We start from the raw sequence: 24,693 nt of genomic DNA on the forward strand, positions 1-24,693 counted from the left end.
ATTTTGGTATGTTTTTCAATTTTAGAATTAGTGACACTTAACACTTTGGCATGTTTCAACAATTTTATTCACACAGTAAAAAAGGAGATAACAGCTCAAATCATACAAATCCTCCATTTAAATATCATTCAAGTGTAAGAAGAAGAAGAAAACCCACTGAATAATAAAAATCAAGATCACCCTAAGGCTGCTGGGAGTGAAACAGGACCTCCTATCGCACTGAAGTATAACCTAAAATTAAATGCTGAACAATGCTTCAGAGGCAGTGTGGTCCAGAGTAAATCAAATCCCACCATAGTAAATCAAAACAAAGACATGAAAAGTAGGCCTCAAGAGAAAAAAAGGCTGGAGAACGGGTTGAAAAAGGAAAAACTTTATCATCAGTGTCTAAACAATGTACTCTTTCACCACTTATCCACAAGCTAATGTCAAAATTTTATACAGCTTCCGGTATTTAACACTGGCAATAAAAAAATCAGTACTTAAGTGGACAGAAAAAAAACTATTAAGGTCACAGAGAGAAACCCTAATTTCCCAGACGTGTCTTTATTCTGAGTTCTTGTTCCACTTTAACAATCTGACAAACAATTTAAGGTGGAATTTGGCACAATACTGAATAAATGAAGTTGCCAAGAGGCATCAGGGACCAGCTGAATGCTACACCACAACCCAATGTGGTCCACAAGCATGCAGTAAAAAAAAAAGATGCAAAGAAAAATCCTTTAATAAAACAACGAAGACCTTAAAGCACAGTCGACTCCTACAACATTAATGGCAATGATCTTCAGCACAACACAGCACACACAGTTTAAGACTCAGCCCTAATCCTGACTTTTGCATGCTTTGTGCAACAGAAAGCACAAATGTACAATATGTTCAGGGCTTTTTGCACGTCAACACCCCTGCAGCGAAACCTGCAGCCTGTAAAAACATCATTTTGTTTAGTCTTATAAGCCTCATTACTGGGGTTCTTAGACCAGACTGGGGTTGGGTATATGTTTATTTTGAAAAAGTGTCAACAGGCCTTGCAAATGCTTCTAGTCTGTACTGGGAAGAGTGAGAATATTGACTACAATTATTACTATGCATGGGCCTGCATTACATTCCTTTGGTACAATAACTACCTTAAAGAAAATCCCAATTAATAAGTAAATTTGAAAATAAAAATATATAACATGACATAATTGCTTTGGTTGAAAAATAGAAAAACTTTTTTTTCTACTGCTGCTAAAACTACATATTTAATATTAGTCTAACATTCTATATTAAATTTAGTACTTTGACTACAGAATGAATACCCACTACATGTATCTCCAACTGTTGTGCAGAATTTCACCATTTTTGCAAGAATAGCCAACTAATGATAGCTGGTTAATTAGTTGGGCTATCTGCTGTGGTACATACTACAGCCTGTTGCTTAGCAGACATGGTAGTATCTTCATAACTGCAGTTTTAAAATTGTGTTAACTGTTTTAGAAATGACTTTAAATGTCTGCATGGGTTTTCGTGTTGATAAAGGGAAAATTTTACAAGCACAGCAAGTTGGCGGGAGAACGCGCCAGTCAACCCAGCACCTCCGCTTGCATCTCTTTAAAAAGCAATAGCATAAAATTATTAAAACCAACTTTCCAAAATCTTGGCACACACTGACCTCAGGGCATGCCCACTTTCTAGAAACATCCTGAACAGAATTTACTAAAACCTTTTCAATATCTCATTGTGGGAAATGTTTTCCTGGTTACACAATTTTGCATCAATGTGATGAAGCTTTTTTTTTTTTTTTAACTAACGTCTAAGTAATTCACTGAATTCTGCGTTATCTTATGCGTAGTGTACTACATGTTATCAACCACAACATTGAAATCGGATGGGGAAAAGTATGTTGCTTTATTACTTGGTGTGAAATACACCTCGCAAAAATGATTCTGGTAGTTTGACAGAAGTTCCCTTAAAATGTCATTTCAACCAAATCTCTTTCCAGGTCTGAAATTGTGCTTGGCAACTATTTCCAAAAGGACTGTGCACTATACTTCATAAGAGGAGCTACTCTTTGAAAGACATTCATATGAATCTATTTTTTTGTCAGGATTAGTTTTTCTTTCCACAATGCAGGGAGAGAGGGAGTAGGGGAATTAATGATACATCTTCATGTATTAATGGATAACTTAAGCGTTCTTGTCACAACGCCCCTTGAAAACTTTGCTTTCTTCCTCCTCCGCAAAACCTTTCCAACTTCCAGCAGCAGCTACCTGTGCTGCAATGCTAGAACTATAAAGGGCAAAAAACATGGTCTCTGTTTTAAGTGTTATATTTATTGAATTGGATTCAAGTCTAAATGCTAATTCTACTTTATTTTTGTTATAATCTCTCATCTTTAAAACTACACAGTTACGTTTTTCAAATAACAACAAGGGTCTGCCGGCTCATTAAGAAGAGAAACACTTTGCATCAACATCTTGGAACATGGAGATGATAAACCTATAAACTCCAAACAACCAATCGTGTATGTTGGACAGCTGAGGTCCCACATTAAAAAAAAACATCTACACAACTGATGGTTTTTTATGTTGGCTGACCATGGCAGTTTCTCATAGTATTTGCAAAATCACAAATTTATATTAACACACAGTGTATAAAACACCAAAAAGTGAAAAATGGCACTCGATTTTAAAGTATTTAATCATTTCTTTCATAAAATAAAGATTGAATAACTTTAAAAAAAAAGCACATACCCAACCCAAGTCGAACCACAGAAGCAGCTTTTTCCTTTCTACACTACTGCAGCAGTCGCTTTCTTCACATGCAACATCTTCAAATCTTTGATCAAACCACTACCGATTGCACACATTTATTAAAACACTTCCCTCAAGCCAAATATTTTCAGACCTTCATTCCCGTGCTGACTTTAAATGTCTACAGCTACCGCCTGATGTGGCACCGGCTCACTGCAAACAAAACAATCAAAACTTGGAGGCAAAGTAAATCTCGAGACACTGCTGGCCAAAAATCCCGTATTTTTAACCATCTCTGTTCTGAGCCGTGGTGGATATTGCAACTCTGAACCATGTATAATTGTAAGGAATGCACTTTACCCAAAGTAATATCCCTGCGACGTATGTATGCAGACAGTACAGCAGAGGTGAGCTCCAGTACAGGGTTGGCCAAAGCAGGCAGTGGTAAAAATACATTCAATAAACAGTGAAATGAGAGCAGAGAAGGATAAACTAAAATCTGAGGGGCTGGTGATTGTTGAGGCAGAGCTGAGAACTATATGACTGCAGGAAAATCCACTGCTCCACACAGCATCACAATCAAACTGGATGGCAATGCAGTCCTGCCGCAAAGTGTACTGCATTTATCTAAACAGTGACAAGGCAACCCGAGGAAAGTGTTCAGCTGACCATCAGGCACGGGGTAATGGCTGTTCTCGGCACCCGTTTCATTTTTTGGCCCCCATTTACGTTCATTTTTTACAAAACAAGTGCATCCTAAAAAAAAAATAAAAAAAAAAAACCTAAACTGTGATCAGACTGGTGACTCTCAGTCATCGTGCAAAGAACAGTGATTTTAGACCAATCATAACATCAGTAGTGAGAAACTAACGCCCCGGTGACGACTCGAAACGGCTTCTGATTCTGCTGGAAGATATGTACAGTAATGCGGATAATCTCTCTTTAAAAACTGCACATTCTTTTTGTTGCTGCAGTATGTGGAGACTTTTATGAAATTCAGAGTGACTCTTCTCTTCACTCACACGACTCTGGATTGTTAAAAAAGAAGTCTGAAGTAATAAACTGTGGCTTTTCCTTTTAAGTGGGATACCACCCATAAAACTGCAAAACTTGTTTTTGTTTTTTTGTTTTTCTTTACATGACTGATACACACCAAGTTATTAAAAACTGACTTTCTATCTAAAACACTGATTTGTTGCTACCCTAGTCAGCTCCACAGCTAACGTGGCTCAGCTAAAGCAGAGTTTTTGTGTTTTACCTCTCCAGTCTCTGGTCAAGTAAATTGTTATTAAAGAAGAGAAGGTTTTTAGAGAACCTCGGAGCTGATCCCTCCCAGGAGGGCTATGGCTTATGCTCTTACTGGGGCTAATTGAAAACAAGTAAGCCTCAACCTTCTTGTCTGCTGTGGCTTTATTGCAACTCTCCCATGGTCAACCACCAAAGACCAGTGTATGCAGTTTTTTTTTTACTCTTTTACTTTCATCCTCACAGGGTTTTATATTTCAAATGCCACAGTCGATGGTGCTGAAGCCCGGAAGAGTTGCGCGTCCCTTCCTCCGGAGGTCGCTCTCGAGCCCCTTATTGATGCGCTGGATCAGGATCTTCTCGAAGAGGAGGGGGTGATAGGCGCCTAGTGTACAGGCAGCATCGTAGTAATGCTCGTGGTAGTGGCACAGGTCGGACTGCCTCATGGAGGGAATGTACTCGTACACGTGCACCTGCTCACACAGCGCCATCATCAGGAGAATGCCTGCAATGTCAATGTAAACAGGGAGAAAGTCCAGTGTTTATGTTTGAAATACTTGCAACCTTAAATTTACGTATTTTTTGCAAACTTTTTTTTTTTATTATTAAATACGGATGTTTCTATTTTGCACCACTTTGCTAAAGCGGATCTCATCATGTTTGAGTGAGAGATGGAGTTACATCCACATCCTGGGCACCTTTTCTGTGGAACATCTTAGGTGCTACAGTAACATTCCTGACAGCATGCAGTTAGTATAAAAATACCGGTGATGAGAGGGGCTGAAATTTTATTGAGATAAATTACTGTCTGCAGCAAAAAGACAGTACATTTCATCACCCTCCTCCCCTGGCCAAGATTTCTGCAGAGTATTTGCTCCAATAGAAAATGACTTGTCATTTCTCACACTCTCCTTGCCATGTCTCAGGAAAACTGTAAGCGTTGGTTCACGGTGCAAGCTGCAGTAGTAAGTTGACTCAGGATAAACACCACCTAGTTTTCGGAAACAGAAACCCCCAGGATATGCACATGCTTACTCCAAAACCTACTCTGAATTTTCACAAAGCCCACGTTCTGAAAGAGGCCCCAGGGAAGAAATAACAGAAAACATGGATGAAAACAATGTATGAAGAGTGAGTTCGTTCCCCACGGCGTGTGCTGCAGGAGAGCTTCTTGCTGTGACACGCTGGGAATACAAATGGCATTCAGCATAAATCTATATTAGTAGTTTTGTCATTCATCATTGCTCTGCTCTTCCCTGCTGATTTTGGTTTGTCATTCAGTCCCCGATGGTTTTTGTGCTCGCAGCCCTAAATGTCCCCACATGTCTAAATCTTCTCCACTGTTGCTCTCTCCGTGTGAACATTTTCAGCAAACTGTCAAATGGAGGACATGTTTAGTAGGCCCCATTTTTTAAATTTATTCTTCCCATGCTGCTAAAAACCTTCGGTGCTTAAATATTGCGTGTCAAACGTTTATTTCTGTAAGTTCAGCATTTTCTTACTTTCTATAAACTTTTTCAACTTCTTTGTCTACTACAAATAACTTAACATTTGCACTTATTTGTGTTATTGTTGTGCTTTTATTTCCTTGTAGGTTTGGATCATTTGTGTTACATTTGGTGGAAGCTTCAAGTCAAAAACTCCATTAGAAACATATTTACTTAGAAATGTGTTGATGTGCTCAGTCGTTTTTTCTGTGGCATAAAGTGCAAAACAAAGCAATATTAATTCCTATATATACCTATCATTATGGATAAGTGTAAAAACAGAAAATGGCGTCTGTTTTGTCCTGTGATGTTGGTAAATGGTGACACTGCTAGTATAGAAGATGAATGGATAAAGTAGACTTTTTCATGTTTTTTCTTGTACAGCTCAGTTCCAGAATATCTAGAAAGGACAATACTTTTATCTTCATGACAGCACCCTGAAGAGATATCACAATTTACAGTAAATTACTCTTTAAGTAATTGCACATTTTCTTGTCAATTTTTCACAACTGAACCACTGAGCTATTAGAAGTTTGTTCTGCTCTTTATTATTACCTGCTGTTTTAATTTGGAAACTAAAAAGATCAACATTTTGTAGGAATACTCTGTACAAACACAGAATTAGATAAAAGAAAAACAGTCCCGATCCACAGACAGAGACCCAAAGGACTCTTCGTCTTTTAAAAATGAGGATAAATCTGTTCACTGTGTATCTTTATCTTTTTAGTCCTTCTGTTTCTCAGTTCTACAGGTGTTTCCTGGACCTGTTCCACTGCACTCACTGGTCGTCAGAAAACGGCAACACTTCGTTGCCCTCCAAGACGACAGTAATCCCCTTGAACCGCAGAGTCCACAGCAACACAGTGGCCCAGATCTCTACAGATGCTCTCAACTAGTCTTACACCAACTAGTCCACTTCTCAACCACATGACCCAAGCATGAAAGTCCCAACCGTGAACCACCTGTACTAATATGCCGTCGTGACAGCTTCAATGATTCCAAAAAGACTTTCCACGGGATTTCAGAGGTTCTACGCAGGGATAAGCTTCCTCTCTGCTCGAGGTGATGCTTGGTGATTTCGTCTCGCACGGAGTCAGCTTTATGCGTCATCCTGAACATGTTACACTGATTGAGGTCATGGCTTTCTGCGTGCAGATTAGATTTTCAGCCATGCCAAATTTATCAATGCCAACAATTTGCTTGCCAGTACAGAAAACGACCAACAGCTGATGTTGCCGGAAACCAAGAAAGGTGGATCATATAGGTGAACAATAATTTCTGGCAACACTTTTGTTTTTCTGTGAAAAAAATAACATGGCTGCTGTGTACTGGGCTTTTTTAAAGTGTACCTGCTTGAATTTCTTTTTATTTCCTCAAGCCATCTTCTGTATTCCTCTGCCACTCAATTTCTGAGTATTTAAAGGACTTTTTAAGGTATAAATTCATCAAAAATCCATTTCATGTTTGCTCAGATGTTCCCTTTGAGTCAATTCCCTCTTCACCAATTTATACTCCACTTTGTATCAATGCATTACCATTTCATCCCAGCCTGCTTTTCATATCTGTAACTTAAACTGTGTCAAACCCACGTAGGCTACCTGAAGATTTGCTTCTCTCAATATCAAGTTCTTTGATTCATTTTTAGTGTATAATTGTAAAAACAATTCATTTTTAAATAAATTTCATTCCAAATTAGATTTTATTTATACCGATTCTGGTTGCAAATAGAAAAATAATAACAAAAAAAGAGAAATACTCTATATTTCACCTTTCAAGACACAAATTCAAAATGTTACAAAAAGCAGTTAAGTTACTAAGAAAGATTCACCTACCTGAATTCTCTCAAAACACTGCTTTCCTCCAATAGTATTGTGCTCACTTTAATCAGTATTATCCTCTGAATGACATTTTTATAAGGGGGACATAACCACTCGTTATCTATTCACACATTCATTAAATAAATCTACTGAAGTGCAAGTAAGATCAAGGATTCAGACTGAATAGAATTTCCTTTTCTGACAGATACGACACGATGGCTAAATTATTACAGCAATGCATCTGCTTTCAAATGTTTTTTTTTTCTGTTAAAAAAACTGTAAAAGAAAAATCTTCAGTCTATTCTTCAGTCATTCATTCTCACTGTAAAAGCCAGCCAAAGAGAAACTTCTGCCTTGCTTTGAAATTTAGTCAGAAATTTTGGGACTAAAACCTGTCCAGCTGTTTTTAGCACTTTGACTGTAAATAAAGTAAAACGTTTCAAAGGATCACAAAGTACATGTTCCACCACCATTTACCTTGTGTGTAGCCTAAACCTAATAAATTTGTCTCTATGTATTCATTTGTCTTGTCATAATGTTCTTACATCTATAAAACGGCTTATGTTGTATTTCTTTCACCGTATTTTTCTTCTCATGCTACGTCTTTACATTAAAGCCTACCTTTACCAGATTAAGATGTATTAAAATAAAACCCATTCTACCAACGAGAAGTCGCAGGAAGGAAAGCTGCAGTGTCTCACGGTGGCATAGACAAGGAGAGCAAACGGGGAGCTAAATGTGATTTCTGTGGGGGAGTTCAAAATATCTGAGGCTGTGATGCAACACATTAAGAGTGATTAAGGGGGTTGTACACGCTTCCTACGTAAGCATCTCAGGGGAATATTGACCCTTTTTGCAATTTTTTCCAGTAGAAATTAATAAAAAACAAGATCCAACCACTTCAAATGCATCTACTTAGTTGTGACTAACACAGCGAAACATTCACAAGGTCTAAAAGAGAAAAGAAAACACACTGCACGGTCAGTGGTCAATTAATTTTTGACTGGTGCCAAATTAAACCTTAATCTAAGAAATATCCCCAAATTGCTTTGCTTTGTTAAATAAATTTATGATAGAAATTATTCATTAGAAAGAAAGGAAATTATCCGTCAGATAAATTTTTCCTAGCTGAGGAAGCTGAAACCTAAAAAGTACAAAGGCGACTGAAGGAACGGTGAAATATGTAGCACCCATATTTCGCTGCCCGTGTGTGTCTTCACCTATGAAGCCAGACGAGGGGGGATTGGGCTGGATGTTCTCCTGAGTGTTGCTCTGAATCACATCCCACAGTCGCCACACGTAGCTGGGATGAAGGATGTAGAAGGGCTGGTCGGGGTGGGCCTTACGGTGATCTATGTACGGACCAAACAGGTTATAGTCCGGACTATCATACCACTGAAAAAAGGACAAAAATACAAAAAACACCTTAGTTGGAGCGAGAAAGAAATTCAATTTAAATGCTTAGACATAAAACAGTTACAGGTTTCAATAATTACCATAATCAAAGTTCTTGCATTTAGTATTGGTGCTTTAAAAACTAAACTTACTAGATAATCTATACTTGACTGCAGTGCTAAAAACCTCCATATATTTTATTGCCCTTAATGCACATCGTTTTTGAAATTCAAAACGACGCGAGACCCTTTTTTAAAAAAGGTTGTTCAATTCCCTAAATGACGAAGGAAGCAGCAAGAGTTTTCTAAATCCATCAGTCACCACCTAACAAATAATCCTAAGTAATGATCTGATTTCTTACTTTACCAGTTAATTTGATTTCTTGGACTACAATTATAATAGCAGAGTGTGCCAATACTCAGCAGGGAAGCCGCCATAGAAAACTTACAATTTTAAGGGGCAATTTTTACTTTAGATTGGAAGAACATCTTTAAAATTTAAAAATTGCAGCTACCAACAGAAAAATATTCTTTTGGTGAAAATAGCCGGCATTCCAGAGGCTATTTTTCTATCTTTTTGTAGCAGAGAACATAAATGTCTTTAAGCATTAGTTGTTTCTTACCGTTTTAGTGACTGTGGACCAGAGGTTGGCAGAGTAGCCAAACATTGGACTCAAGTAAGAGTAGCATTACTTCAATACATTTTCACAATTGTTTCTCAACAGCGCAGACCCTCTGTACGAAGTGGTCTGGTTTTTGCCAGGCTAAGTCCATCTCAAATATTTGGTTTACTGGGGAAATTAATGTGTGTTGTGTGTGCTGAAACCTTATATAAAGAAATTTCTAATTGCTTTCTTCATTCTCCTTTCAAACAATTAACATTTCAGTGAAAAATGCAACAAAAAACCAAAAACCACGACAAGGATTCCAAACGGATAACGACGTGATCTGTCATTTCAAATTACATCACAAATATTCAGAGGTTTATTCTGATGCTAATCCGATATCCTTGAAGCAAAAGCTAATAGTCATAAATGAAAAAAAAAACACTTTATTTGAAACATTTACTGGACTTTTAATGACCTGACCATGAAACTTGAACAAAAGCATTGAGAAGACTCATAGCCATCAATAAAGAGATAATAAAAAAAGAAAAGGTACAAAAAGCAGGAAGGCCAATTAACAATACTAGGTGGATGACTTTTCAAAGTGCCACAAACTACACTTTAGTAGCATTCTTGATTTGATAAATTCAGACAATATTGTCATCACTTGACAGCAGAACAAGAGGCAAGGCTGTTGAGACAAGAGCTTTCCAAGCATCGTGCCATTTACAAAAATCTTGACAATAATCCTTCTCCCTTTCTTCTTCTGTCTGAGAATTTCTCATGGTGAAACCACAGAAGAACACTGAACGTTATTTGAATTTAAGTAAACTAATTACCCTTTTTTTAAAATCTAGTTTTGTTCCCAGTTTTTCTGAAAAATATTTGCCAATAGCACGGCTTTTTCTTGATGTGGTCTTCGTGTGAAGCCGTAAAGCACAGAGTAAAATCATTTTCTTCTGTTTCAACCCAGAGGATGAAATGGAAAAAGCTAATTAATGATCTAGTAGATTTTTTTTTGTAACACCATACTGAGGAATAATTTAAACTATTCAGACAGCAGACCACCAACAGCATAAATGCAAATCAATTTTAATTGCAAATATAAAAGTAGAATGGATCTCAGACTGTTGGAACTAGAGATGCATAAAACATGTTTTCCTGGCTGAAACCAGATTATGGATGTATTTGCAGGTTGAGCTGTTATTCCCATTTTGACCAATTACAACATTTCTTCCCAAGGACTGCGGCACATAAAAGAGGAAATAGAGCTGCTAGTTCTCTCATGGAAGTAGTAGCGTTAAAAGCAGCAGAAAAAGAAGAAATTACAGGATTATCCACATTTAAGTATTAAAGGATATGTACCTAACATTTGTTATTTGACTCATTTTCATACTTTTTTAAAATGAAATAGAAATAATAAATTATAACTTAGAGTTGACTATTTGGTACAGATCTTCTGGAAACTCACGTTTTCAGGAAAGAGCGTCGGCACAAAAAAAGAAAGAAAGCAGTAAAGTAAACAAATCAGAGCTCGTTCAAAGTCACACGGCGATCAGACGAGAGCATGAGAGTGAGAACTGAAGAGTGTGAGATCATCTCTGGGAATTATAAGCTCAGATATCATGTCTGAAGTGACCTTGGCAATGCGACGAGGAAGGAGAACATTTCTACAAAGTGTGTCAGACTCATCAGATGCATACTGGATTTTCTATAGACTGCAGTTCACACATCACAGCGTTGATGTTTATGAATTTATAATCCTTTAAAACCGCTGATGCATAAGCAGCCGGCCCTCTGCAGGGTACATACCTTATGCAAGTTAACATTGTAAGGTGCAGGATCCCAGGCCACCAGTGTTATATTCTTATAGATGGAGCTCGTGTTGAACTCATAACTGGGATTCGCCAAAATCTGTGAAGAGGAAATATGACGATTTAGGTATCTACTTATGAGAATATCAAGCTTAATTTAATGCTGGCTTGAGCCTTTTTTGTGCCAAACATACTTATTCAAATGCTTAAAACACAAAATTGATCAAGTTGACTTTTTTGTTTAAACTTATACCAGAGATGGACTGATCAACCTTTTTCTTGTTGATACAAATTTCCAGTTTCCTTTGGGTTCTAATCTGCTGGTTTGATCATGACATTTTTTCAAAGGACTCCAACAGGATTGAAAATATGCAGCATTTTCTTTGAAAGACTCAGCAACTTTGAATCTGCCAGGAAATGTAATCAATTATAAAAGTAGTCTAAAGAATTAATGTATCAAGATACAGTTCTGGAAAAAATTAAGAGCCCACTGCACTGAACCCCACTGAAAACCTCCTGGCTTTTCCACCAAGTATTGGTTTCTGAACTCTTCTTGAGTTAAAACATTAGTATTGTTGTTTCTAAATGAATATTAACTTGTTTTCTTTACGTTATTTGAAGTCTGAAAGGACTGCATCTTCTGCAAATAAATACTAAATCTTTGCTTGGAATTTCGGAGACATGTCATATAATAAAAGAACAATGTTCATTTTACTCAAAAATATACCTATAAAAAGTAAAATCAGAGAAACTGATCATTTTAAGTGGTCTCTTAATTTTTCCATAGAAAAATTAAAAAATTCTCTATTTGTTTTTGTTAAACTCAAACAGAGAAAATAAAAAACAACTAATATCTAGTCTTTGTCAAACCAATCAAGCAAAAACATGTTGATTGCTCTGATGGCTCTGTGCCTCTCCAATTCATACCAGTATAAAACATAAAAGGTATGCAGTGTAAATCCAAATAGCTGTAACCTGAGTCAACATTAACAAAACTGAAAACGGTCATTAATTGTATGATTATTAGTTTCTCATACTGAAGCAAATCTGTAAAAAGGTTGTTGTCAAACAGAGATTTCAAATTTAACAACTGTTAACTGGAAACAGTTTAACAACTGTTGTTAAACTGTTTCACTGGAAACAGTTATTAAACTGTTTCCAGTGAAACAACTATCTACTAGCTGGTAACTGTTCCTCCACCCAACATTGGTGTTGTGTTTCGTCTCCAGACATCTCTACTCCAACCTCAAACAAGTTTACCCAGAAGTATTCTGGTGAATTCATGCACTGCCATATCTATTTCAGAAAGATGATGTTTTCTCCTGGCAACCTACTCAAACATGCATGGTCTGAACTTGGGGTGAATTGACTGAGAAGTCCACTTCTGTGGTGATAAGCAGATATCTAAATGCTTTTCATCAGAGTGACCTTTCTTCTTGTAAAATAATGGACATCAAGTTGTTTTAAAAAGGTGCTATAAGTTATTTTTGTAAAAAAATTAATAAATAAACCAACTGAATTGCACCTCTAAAGTAAATACTGACGTCTTTCCTGAGTGTTAACACACTCCCGTGTGCTCTTAAACAGAAACTTCTCAATACCCATCCCACAAAGCTTTTCAGTTTTGTTAAGTAAATACTGAATGACAAACTGGCATTAATATAAAGTCCCAAATTGAAAGAGAAGTTCTTTCATTTTACAGAGACTGGAAGATTAAACTTTCACCTTCAATTTACAATTATAAAATTCAATGACTGAATGAGTCATTGAATTTTGTATCGACTGAGAGAATTTCAATCAGTTTTAACAACAGTGCCCTTTCTGAGAAGTACAATATAGATACTTTTCAGGTGAATCAGAGAACTGCACAAGTCTGAAATACAACATTATTTAAATCAATTTGAGGCCAGATTTTGACGTACCTGTGAGTTGATGATGCGGATGGTAGTTTTGCTTCCCACATCATGTTCATATCCCTCTGTAGGGGCTGCGTTGAACCGCAAAACTGCATCATGAGCGTCTAAATGACAAACAAGGGCCAAAGTCAACAAAAGGACAAAGGATTGAGCTGATATCAAAGTACACAAAGAAGTAGGAGTGGGCAAAGAAACGATCTAAAACTGTGAAGGATTGGAAAATGTTAATGAGCTGCAGAGCGATCATAAAATATTCTGCAAAGCACATTCTATGAATTGCAGATTCTTGTGCTTGCTCAGGTGCATTCATTGATATTCCTCTTAATACCTCAACTTATGCGGCAGGAATTAAATAGGTTACTGGCTTAATGATTACCATGAAACAATTACAACATTATTCCCGTTTGTGCATTCACAATTAGAACTATATTTAGCAACTGAGCTTGTAAAAAGAAAAAATCCGATTTTTGGGTTTTCCAGCAAAGTCTTGTCTCAGATGTGTAGCAGTAAAGTCAGAATGTTAAAAACACCAAAGAGCAACAAGTGTTGCATCACTAAACTTTGGACTTTACAACTGTTAAAGGACAGCATTTTGAAGGCGTTTCCTCCTCACTACTTTAAAATTAAAAACTAAAACAAAGCAGCCCTCCCATCCAGCTGTCACTATCTACTAGCTGGCAACAGTTCAGGAACATCTAAATGGATGTTGATGCTCTTCAGGATCGGCTGGTTTGTCACATTCGTTTGGATTGCTAGCGTTGTATCCAAGGGTGTGATCACACTCAGCTGAGAGGCTAATGCAGTGCCATTTTTGTGCCATTATTAATAACATAACAAACCTTCACAGTAAAAGCATCAGAATAGAATAAGTTATTTAAAATGGTGGTAAAAAAAAAGGGTAAAAAGAACCATCTAATGCTTGATGCATTGTGATCAGGCTTCAATTTGGCATATCAAGTACAACTGAAGGTATTCTGAGTGGGATGGTGACAGTGTGATTAAATAATAACTACAAATCTAAATTATATGATAAACTTATTATAAATACTGCCGTTACCAATATTAATTGTGACAATGATGCTTAAGATAAATCATTTGTGATAAAATTTCCCTCAATCATGATATAGAATCTTCTTATTGATAAATGTGGATATGGAGGTAAGAGTGAATGTGTTTTTGGTTTGAAATTAAAATAAATGAAACTTTGAGCTACAAAGTAAAACAGCTTGAAAGACTGTCTTAAGTATTTTAAAATATTTCTTAAATATAAATTATGTCTGATACAAATTGGCAAATGAATGCAATCTTATCAAAACACGGTTAGAAATGGTATTTGGCCTAATACATAGTGTTGCGTTCTTTAAGAGCTATGATTGTATTTAGGGAAATCTTAATCAGAAAATTATGATGTGATATTTTTGTATTCAGAAGAGATGAAGCTCGTTGTGTCAGATAATATTTGTGTCTTTCAAGTCAGCAAAGTGAGGGAGAATTACTATCACGATTTTAAAATAATCAAAGTTATTTTTTTTGTTAAATAATCCAACCTTTGTAAACGAAGATTAGCCACAAAAGTTTCTCCATCTCTGTTGTGTCCATCATCGCTGACAACAAGCAGTACTAAAGCGCCCCCTAGTGGTTGGCTCAGGTAACTGATGGGTGAAGAGTAATGAGTTCACTTTTAAAAACATTTTCATACTGCACGGCCGTGAAACGATTCATTTGACGTCCTCTGATGTTTATTTGCCTTTGTGAAATCTGCAGCTTAACACATGGTGCAGCATTTACATACATTTCAGCCTATTTGCTGATCGATTGAGCTTCAGAAATCCTCCTCTCGCGTTGAACTGACACATGGAATAATGATCCTTCAGCTTATGATCCGACTCTTCATCATACACGCAGCCCTTCAGCAAACAGTTGAGCTTGGCCAGCTGCTCTAGCGAAATACTCAAAACACGTCTCTTATACAGAGCTCTACTAAAATGGTAGACTTTAAATGACCGTCTCTCTAAACACATTGTTGTTTTTCTTTTCATGTTCATCAAGGTAAAAGCTTTTCCAAATGAATCTTAGCATTTTCGTTTGGTTTTGGAATATCATTAAGTAAGAAAACAGTTTCTCAAAAATGAAGCTGCTCTAATTTAAAGAAACACAGTCGATGTGTTTCTGAATGTTAGTGGTTTCTGCAGATAAATATACAAAGAACTAAGAGAAATCAGTCATGACCAAAATCACACATCCACACAACAAAAACACTAAATAAAGGTGCCATTATTTAACAGTCCTGATAAAAACAATACATTGGAAAAAAAACAAAACAACAACAATGTATTTTAATGAATTTATCTTCCAAAAGGTCAAAACTTTGAAAGCCAGCTTTCAGGACAATTTAACCCAACAGCACAATATGTATGGCATAAGTAAATCATATTTACCTAAACTTAAGATATTAAGAACTAACTAAAATCTGAGTCATGACATTCTCAAGGAGGGACATAAGTTCAAATATCAAACATCCACAGAAGAAAAGCATAAAATGGTAGTGCTGTTATGTGACAGACATAAAAGTAATAAAATGCAAAAAGGAAAAATCAATAAAGACATCTCACAGCCCATCGGTTTGAAAGTTGACCTTCAGGCTGAATTCATCTTATAAGACAACCTTTGCATCACAAATGTAACAAATTTATCTTCATTGTGAACTACGATGAATGAATTGTTGTTTAGCATATCATTGGTAATGAAGCACTTGAAAAGAAATAGTAGCCAACTATTAGACGTCATGTTCTGGTCTGAATGTGATAAATCATTTTGTGTTATTTAAAATTCACTTGAAGTAAAACAACAACAACGAAAAAACAAGAAACAAGAAATGTATGTCTGTTAAACCAGAATGGTTTCTTTATTGTATGTGTATTTCTATCACCTTTTAAACAGTGATAGAGATGTTTTAATCTTCGCTGCTGAAGACTAAAATATCTTCAGGGATGTAATTACAGCTTCTCTAATTCTTTACTTTTATCAAGGATAAAATCAAGTGGCTGGATGCTGTTTTGAAATCTTCTGCCTCCAGACATCAGTTTCTACAGCATGTTAATGAAACATCATTTCCAAAAGACACCTTGCTTCCTGTTTTATATTTGTCTGACTAACACAGAAAAATGAAGTGATATCTCTCCTGTCGCTCTTTTTGCTTGCTGGTTGTTTGTTCAGAGATTGGAGATCCTGCAGGTTAACAGCTGTCAAAGACTGCATAATAGAGTTTTAAGTATAAAAAAAATGTATTTTTTGATATGAACAGTGAGAATAGAAAACCATCCCCACGATAAGAGGATTGAGTGGTTTTTATGGATTTTGTGCCCAGGGTCAGCCTCACAGGAAGCAGATGCTCCTTACAGAGACTGGAAAATAAAGTGAGATAGAAATGGAGCAGAAAATGCCCCGTTAGAGTGAAAAAGACCTCCAGCCATAATTATTGTCTTTTTAAATGTTATTTATTGTATTCTTTTTGCCATAATTATTTTAGTTTTTCACCTCAGTATATTTATTCAGTACTAGAAACAAGGGCTGACTGTGAATATGTTTAGATGAGGAATATACAAAATGCTAAAAAGAGACATTTGGTCATTTCAGTCCTTTTGCATCCAGACTCGCTGATTGCCATGTGATTACATTACATGCCTCTGCTTCTGGCAGATTTTGGCATTAACTGTAAATTACATTAAAAGCCAATAATCCTACTGAAACACCGGACATACAGAGAAACAATAAATGACAGAAAAACTCATACGATGTACAGATTTAATAAGGTTTATAACTTTTATGATGCTGTTGTTTCCAACGTAATCAGTGTCATGTCTGATTTCACCACTAGAGGGCATTCTGTCATTTACTCATTCATTTTCAGCAGATGTCCTCCAAATCACAGCTGAGGGAGCTAAACTGTACACAGGAGTATCGTAATAAAATAAGGCATTAACAATATTATTTTAGATGTTTATTGCTTCATGCTGACAAAAACACAATGTTAAGAATGTTGAATCTAAACAATAAAAGATTTAAGGGATTTTTAATCCAGAAATATTGTATTACAGCCCACGTTATTATCAGACCAAACAGTCTGAAACTATCTGCAGAATGTGATTTAAAAATGTCATTCTTAAAGAAGCTGGCTGCTCACAGAGTAACCTGTTTGAGCAGGCTGGCAGAAAGTTGAGTGAAAGGAAAAAGTGTGATGGAAAAAAAATCCACAACCAACACGGACAACCACAACATAAAGATGACTGTGAAACTAAGATTATGAAACAGTTTGGGGAAGATTCCCAGACACAGACCCAACAATGGACAGAATACAGATGCAATGACAAGATGGGCAAAATTTGTGGAGCTGCTCTCGTCCTATTCTCAGAGTGTGAGAAGTGACTTGTCTGGGTTAAAAAGAAAAAAAAAAACTGACCGTTTCCTCAGGCTTCCAAAGTTCTTATGTTAAGTAAAAATAAATCTTATATTTAATTTGGAAATTAAGGTTCTAGAGTCTGTAAGAAGTGTGGAGAGGCACAGAATCTGCTTGAGGTCCAGAATGAGTTTCATTGTTGGTGAACTTATTGGTGATTACTTTTCATTAGGCAGACAAATATTTTATTTATTTATTTTAATCTAATGTCCTAAATTTCTACCTAACATTTCTTTGTGTGTTTTTGTCAGAACAAGTTAAACAGAAATAAAAGCTTGCCAAAGTTGTTACTTTTTCAGTAATATTCCAATTTTTTAATTTTTGGTTTTATTAATTCATTTATTTTTAATTTATTAGACCTTTATTCATACAGGTCGTCTCAATTAGATCCCAGATCTCATCTGCAAGAGTGACCCGTTTTGATAAAACAAGCAAAATTTTAAATTGGATGAGAGAAAACACAACCTGCAGCATAAAAAGCCCTAGACAATTTATCACAATAACAAAGCTGAATGTTACATCACTTGTGCCATGCAATAAAAAGACAATGCAACCAAATCTTTACCTGCTTGTTCACGCACCCTTTGTTTTCAAAACATAACATTGAAAAGAATAGATTACACTTATTCCCCCCACAGTCTCATTAGTCATTTGTTCACCAGCCTGACATGGGAGTATCTGGCTCCTATTCCTGCATCTTTGAATGATTTGTTGTTCTAACATGAATGCCTTCGCCCTCGGATTGGGTGTCGTTCCCTCCATCTACCAGATGATGGCAGTCACCCACCGTATCACTTCCACACGTTTGACTCAACTCCAGAGCAGCAAACCACTCACATAAAGGCTTCAGCCAGTGAAAACACCAAAGCCAAAATGCCAGTAAACCTGCATGTGCCACGGCAAAGATGTCAGATTCTCATTTATTTTCAAGCATATTGATTATTAGTGATGAGCTGCATAATGCACATTGAAACCGTCGTTCGAAAAGCACAACAGGGCGACGGCAAGTAGAGAAAGATCAATGCAGTTTGATTTCCTGTGGAGGCCGAACTAAAGAACTGCTGTCATGTAAAAGCTAGATCATCCAGCACCACACGCTTGCTTGGTGGTTACTGTGGCCACATGACGCTCGTCTTGTTCATTGAGTTGCATCAAGTATCTTACCCCTTCTCTTATTTATTGAGAAATGGGATGATGACACACTGAGTCAACACCCCTGCTGCTGTATTGTATTTGTACGTATGTGACAAACGTCAGCGCCGATGACCATGAATAATAATTTATGGTACTCACTTTTTTTAAGCCGTTTTCAAATGTATTTGTACAGATATACTGTTGAAACCAGATACTTACATACAACTTATCTTTTCTTACTGTTTGTGAGTAAGCCATACTAAACCTATCCTGTTTTTAGCTCAGTTTAGTTATATCGCTCATTTTTCTGGCTGTTCACATAAGCTTAGACTGCAATGGGTTTAAACTACATGTGAGAGCCTAAATTGGAATATTATGGCTTTTTAAGTTTGTAATAAGTAAATTTAACACATCTGTGGTTAAATGGAGGCACATCTGTGAAAGATAAAAACAGTGTTGGAACGTCCTGCCATCGGCTTTAGAGTGAAATGTGCCCATCAAGTGCAGAGCAAAAGCCCTTGTGAAGAAACTGGCAGAGGCAGATAAGAATTATCTGAAGTGAAACGGATCCTTTACTGACATGGGCTCGAAGGCCGCTCTCAAAGGAAGAAGCCATCATTTCAGAAGCAATTAAAAAGACAGATTAAAGTGTACATGTTCCAAGATGACTTATTTTTCATTTCCTGTGGTCTGATGACACAAAAATAGATTTTTCAGCCTTGACGGGCCTTGCTACATTTGGAGGATAAAGGAGAGACGCTTGCAAACCCGACAACACTATCCCATCTGTGACGTACAGCGGTGACGGCAGCATCATGTTGGGTTAGTTAGCTACAAAGTGGCTTAAGGTGAACAAAATCAATGCTTTGGAGTGGCCTTCACAAAACCCGGAAAAATCATGACCGGACTCAGTTATGCTAGTTCTGAGTCAAGAGATAAGGACCAAAAGTAAATCATTATGAGTAGCTGATCCAACTCAAAATGTTCTGGCACTTCACAAATAGAAATAATTTTGGTAATCCCAATTGGTGTAAAAAATTAAAGATTTAGTCTGATTTCATGACAGATAATGAGGAAAAATGGTTTCAGAGTAAACAGTAAATGTCTGGTTTCAACTGTATAAGAATGTAAATCTGTTGACTTGTATGAAACGATAGAAACAGCAACAAAACAAAAACAAACATGGAGGCTGAAAGTAGAACAGGATTTCATGTGCATGAGGAATGTGAAATGGAAAAAAAATTGGAGATAAAATCAAGCTGCCTATTTTTACTTGTCAAATCAGATATGTCCTTTCAGGAGACAGGAGAAAAATCAGAAGAAAAACTCACAAAACATGTAATCACACGCAAAAGGGTATACTGGAATAAGCATATAGTCAGCATTTCTGTAAATGTGCAGGAATCTTCCAGCACTTCAAGCTATTTCATATTAAGGAGAGCTGCGGAAAGACTAAAGCAGAACGACTAACGTTTCTACTGACACAGCACAACAAGTCAATTCCACTGTGACCGCAAGATCAAGTGCATAATGCAGGTTTACATCACCTGCATCTGATTTTCCAAGAAACCTGCTTAGTCAGTTCCTCTCTGTCCAGGACAATGTCGTCTCAGGCAGCAAATGCCTTCATAGTCTCAGGAAACAAAAATGTCACAAAAATGAAGTTGATAAGCATGAAGCTCAAGCCGAGCCGATTAATCTTACTGCTTATTCTGCATAACTGTTTTCAGAAAAGAAAGGAAGCTATACGTGATGTGAAGAAGGCTGATTAGCTACCAGAGGGTTTTTTTTGCTTTTTCTGGTGAGCCATCTGTCGCCGAGTTCACACTCTCCCTGCTTACAGAAAAGCTGCCAATAGTCGCTTAAAACCCAAGAACACACACGTTCTGATGGAGAGAAATAAAATGTACAAAGCAAAATCTCAACTTTCCGCACAATCAGATTGGAACCTGAACACCGTTCATCGGAAGACAGATAAAAGTAATTATTTTTTCTTTTTTTTAACAAGCCTGTGTGTTTTTTATCAGAGAAACCAATATAAAACTCCACAACATTGTAAACAAATGGGCTACAATGTATTTGAAACATTTTTCACTGCAATAAAAGCTACAATGCCAGTGATGTCTACCGGTTTTACTCCTTTAGAAACTGAGATGTTTCCTCAATCCTCCTACAGCTCTGTTAGATTGACTAGATACAGTTCTGATCACATTTCTTAATATGACATTGCATTGTAACTCTGACTGCATGTAGCTGTTGTCCTGATGGACGCCCAAGATATTTGCAGCCTCTAGCAGGTTGTTCTTCCAGGTTTGACATGTATTTAGCTCCATCCATCTACTAATCAACTCCCCTTTGCTTCCTTGTCAGTGCTACAGAAAATCAACCCAACAACAGGATGTGTTCAGTATAGTGTGAAGGTTAGTTTTTGTACTCACACATGGGCCTTAAATCTCAGTTTTGGTCTCATCTGACAAGAGTTTCTTCTTCCACGTGTTTACCATCTCCTCCACATGGTGGAGGCAAACGTCAAAGGTTTTTTTTTTATAAGACTCCCTTTCCTCACATAAGGGCCAGATTACAGGAGTCTGTTGTGCTTTTGACATGTCCCATGTGAGCTGTGGATCTCTGCATCTCCTCCAGTCTCCAGAGATCTTCCATGGGTTCTCAGTTTCTTGGCTGGTTTCCCAGCCAAGAAACCAGCCAGGTTTCTTGGCTGGTTCTCTCTGATTGAGTTCTAGTTTTATAGTCGAATTTAGTGTAAACTTTTCCGCCCCTGATTTTTATTTGCAAGAAATAGCTTTTCTATCACTTGTGAGAAAGTACATGTGGGTCTAAGTTCTTTTACAATATGGTGTGTTTAAATTTGGTGGCACATTTCTCCAGCAGTCATATGCTGATTGCTGATTTTCCTTGCAAATTTCATTTAATCTCCTTACTGCAGGTGCAGCAGATTTGCATTATAAAGTGCAAGTGTTTTTCTTATCTGAGCTGCTTCTAATCTTTAGACATGCGCAGTAAATAAAAAAAAACGGACAGTGACTACATACTACTCAGAATTAGTTGTTTCTTATTCAGGGAAATATGTGTATTTGTAGAATGCAACAAGATTTCCAAGTGTATCACACAAAATCTTCTAAAATGTCCCTTTGTACTTTCACCATCAACACAGTGCTTCTTGTTGTTTTGCATTCAGGGCATGCTGGAAAACACTTCTTTCAGTCCAACAGTCATCCTGTTGTGAAGAACAATGCAATTTCCTTCAAAAATATGTTTTAATATTTGAGAAAGTACAGACATTTCTCCAGGACATTACCTTTTCTGCAGTGTTTTATATTGCTTTCTCATGCTTGCAAAATAAGTCTTTTTGTCTAGATTATCATGACAGACAGGCGACGTGAAGTTTTCTGACTACTCATAAAACTACTCATAAAAAGCTCAATTTTAATGAAATGACTTAAGTTTCAATAGCAAAGCAGCAGCTATCCAAACAGAATGTAAACATTGGAAAAGCCTAGGAGCCACTGACAGCATGTAGCAACATGTGTGGGAGTGGCAGTACACCGCAACGTTATGCGTCAAACATCCTGTCACGTCAACACACTTTCTGGCAGCTTATTAAAACAACTTTAAATTGTAAGAACAGTTTGATAAAACATGTTTTTTTTGCATCTATGGCACTGCTACTGCTAACAAAATTGCTTATTTTCACATAGGAGAACTGCAATTTGCTGCCGTTTCTGTTAAAATATATCTATGTGCTTAATCTACCACAAGAAGAGTAGTCTCACACCAACAGATTGAAAGATTTACAAACCAGCTTATGCTTCATAACTATCATAGCTCTTATCAATGTTTGTTTTCAACACTCACCTATTTCCTTGCCCAGTCTGGAGCGCAGGATGGCGCCAGCAGAGGTGACCACAGCACAGCTTTTGAAACCACTCCTGTCCTGTTGCTGTTTGTTCAGCTGCTCCAGCGGATGGGATGGCACAAAGTCGGCCCAGCCAAGAGAGGAGAAGGGCTCCTCCAACCCATCCACTGTTTTCAGCTGAGCCTGGGCTTTCATTTGACACAGCAACTCTTTGGCACTCTGGGTACCTTTCCGATGTCCGTTGTAGAAAACGTGATGTTTGTTTGAGCTCATGTAGTTCTTCATGGCGCGCTGCAGTCGGGGACTGAGCATGCCGGCGGACGCGTGGCCCTTCCACAGCCTCTGCACCAAAGAGTCAGATCGGAAGAAATAGTAATCTTCCAAGTCAGAAGACTCTCCACCAGTTCTCCCGACTTCTGCAGTCCTAACTTTGTGCTCAAGATCTTGATCTTCTCTGCCATTATCTTCATCCTCACCACCGTGGTATTGAGTGGCACTGATCTGGTTCTGGTACACTCTCTCACGACTCTGGACTGCAGGGTCTGAATGAGAGCCCACATTCTCTGTACCAAAGGAGGACCAGGCAGCCAGGCTCTGCGGGTCCAGATACTCTTGGCGACCCGCCTCCTGGCTACCATAAGTCACGTAAGGGCTCTGGCTTGCCTCCATGCTGGTCTTTGAGGTTATGGAGCTGGTGGAAGGTTCTGGTCCTGGTTTGTCTCTGAGATATGTTGTAGTTAATTGCAAAGCCAGTTCAGGTTTTAAACCAAAGACGGCATGCTGCTGATTGGAGGCTTGTATGGAGGCCAGCCGCCTGGTGTCAGGATGCTGGTAGAGTAAAGAGCCAACAGAGGTCAGAGACTCATCCACACGGGCATCCAGGAAGTAGGAGAGCAGAGCAAGAAAGACCAAGACCCAGACCAGCATGGCCACCAACAACAGCCTCCGCCACTGCTTCATGCTGGTCTTCATTACCGTTCGCTCACATAGACACCAGTGGAGCTGGCCCGCCAACAACAAATCCCCACAGCCAGGACTCAACACACAGGTCAGCTGGGGAGGGGCTGTAAAACAAACCTCAAAGTTACTGCTTCAGGCAGAAGGGAAACATGTGGAGAGTTACTGCAGACTGATGAAGCACTCACCTGAACTGATGCCTTTATTTCTTCCTGCCCATGAGTCTCTTATGTGTCCGACGCAAACAGGACCCTGAGGAGAGGAATGGAAACCGTTAAGGGTGTGAAGAAAACATATATAGGCCTGACAGTTTGTGCAAGTTGGCAAACTTCTGTCCCCTTTCCACACAACTGCTAAGTACATTTATCGTGACTTGCAACAGTTTTAAGCATGGACCAAACTACGTCGGATTAACTCTAATCAAAATCTTTGAAATTATTCAGGGGCGTCTGAAAATGGCCTCAAGAACAGTTTGAGGTGTGTCAAGCTTCAGCTCATCCCTGCTCCTTCACAGTTATCTTTGCTTTGTACAACATGTACTCAGCTTTGATAGGGATCTACAAAAATACCTCATTGATGACATCTCAACCAGGTTAACAAGATTCCTTTAAAATTATGTTTAGACAGACTTGAATGAACAATTGTGTGTAAACAGCTTTGAAACCAGTCATGGAACTTCATGTGCTGAGAGTGGCTAATCTGCTCTTTTTTACCAAAGGAAAAAGACAAAAGGTCAAAGCAATTTGCCCGACTTCTTAACCCCCAAGATCCCATTTACCATTTAGATAAGCCCCAACAAACTCAATATATTGAGTCTACAAACTCCAAAGTCTCGCCACCGAGATCCAACCACAAGTTCCCAGACAACACAAGATATACCCAAAGGACTGCGCCTGAATATCCTCAGTACCAAATGACGGTCCAGCCATCTAAACTCTATTATATGTGATTTTTTTTTATAATGACCAATTTACACATCAGTCCCCCAAAAAATCCTATATTAAAGATCAGTAAAACTGGATTCAACAAAAAAAACAACTCTTAAATGTTGCTGATCAAACAAATATTTTTATGCAAAGGGTAAATACAGAATGAGCTTTTCAAAAGATGATTTCATCATCTTAAAATATGTTAAAGTTTGTGAAAAAGTACATAAGACAAAATGAAAGTAGGTTCAGTCTGCCATAATATCAAATATTTAAACATCAAATTGCACATTTGCTCTTACGATGTCCCTGATCACAATTAATTTTCCATCACAG

The 24,693-nt window shown here is 37.6% G+C and overlaps 2 protein-coding genes across 2 annotated transcripts in view; one reads left to right on the forward strand and one right to left on the reverse strand.

Annotated features, from left to right (window-relative positions):
• Positions 1 to 8,490, forward strand: part of LOC102221459 (opsin-3-like) — a 31,174-nt gene extending 22,684 nt beyond the window's left edge. The window contains exon 4 of the mRNA XM_014468442.2: positions 6,208 to 8,490. Within this exon, the coding sequence (XP_014323928.1) occupies positions 6,208 to 6,360 (153 nt within the window). The 3' untranslated portion in view covers positions 6,361 to 8,490. The remainder of the gene's footprint in view (positions 1 to 6,207) is intronic.
• st6gal2 (ST6 beta-galactoside alpha-2,6-sialyltransferase 2) overlaps positions 50 to 24,693 on the reverse strand; it is a 54,211-nt gene continuing 29,567 nt past the window's right edge. The window contains exons 2-7 of the mRNA XM_023336627.1: positions 23,620 to 23,683; positions 22,474 to 23,538; positions 13,017 to 13,114; positions 11,093 to 11,194; positions 8,502 to 8,676; positions 50 to 4,482 (exon numbers count right to left, since the gene is read on the reverse strand). Coding sequence (XP_023192395.1) covers positions 4,235 to 4,482; positions 8,502 to 8,676; positions 11,093 to 11,194; positions 13,017 to 13,114; positions 22,474 to 23,446 — 1,596 coding nt within the window. The 5' untranslated portion in view covers positions 23,447 to 23,538; positions 23,620 to 23,683 and the 3' untranslated portion in view covers positions 50 to 4,234. The remainder of the gene's footprint in view (positions 4,483 to 8,501; positions 8,677 to 11,092; positions 11,195 to 13,016; positions 13,115 to 22,473; positions 23,539 to 23,619; positions 23,684 to 24,693) is intronic.

The sequence above is a fragment of the Xiphophorus maculatus genome, chromosome 7, assembly GCF_002775205.1.
Source record: "Xiphophorus maculatus strain JP 163 A chromosome 7, X_maculatus-5.0-male, whole genome shotgun sequence".
Taxonomy (NCBI): Eukaryota; Metazoa; Chordata; class Actinopteri; order Cyprinodontiformes; family Poeciliidae; genus Xiphophorus; species Xiphophorus maculatus.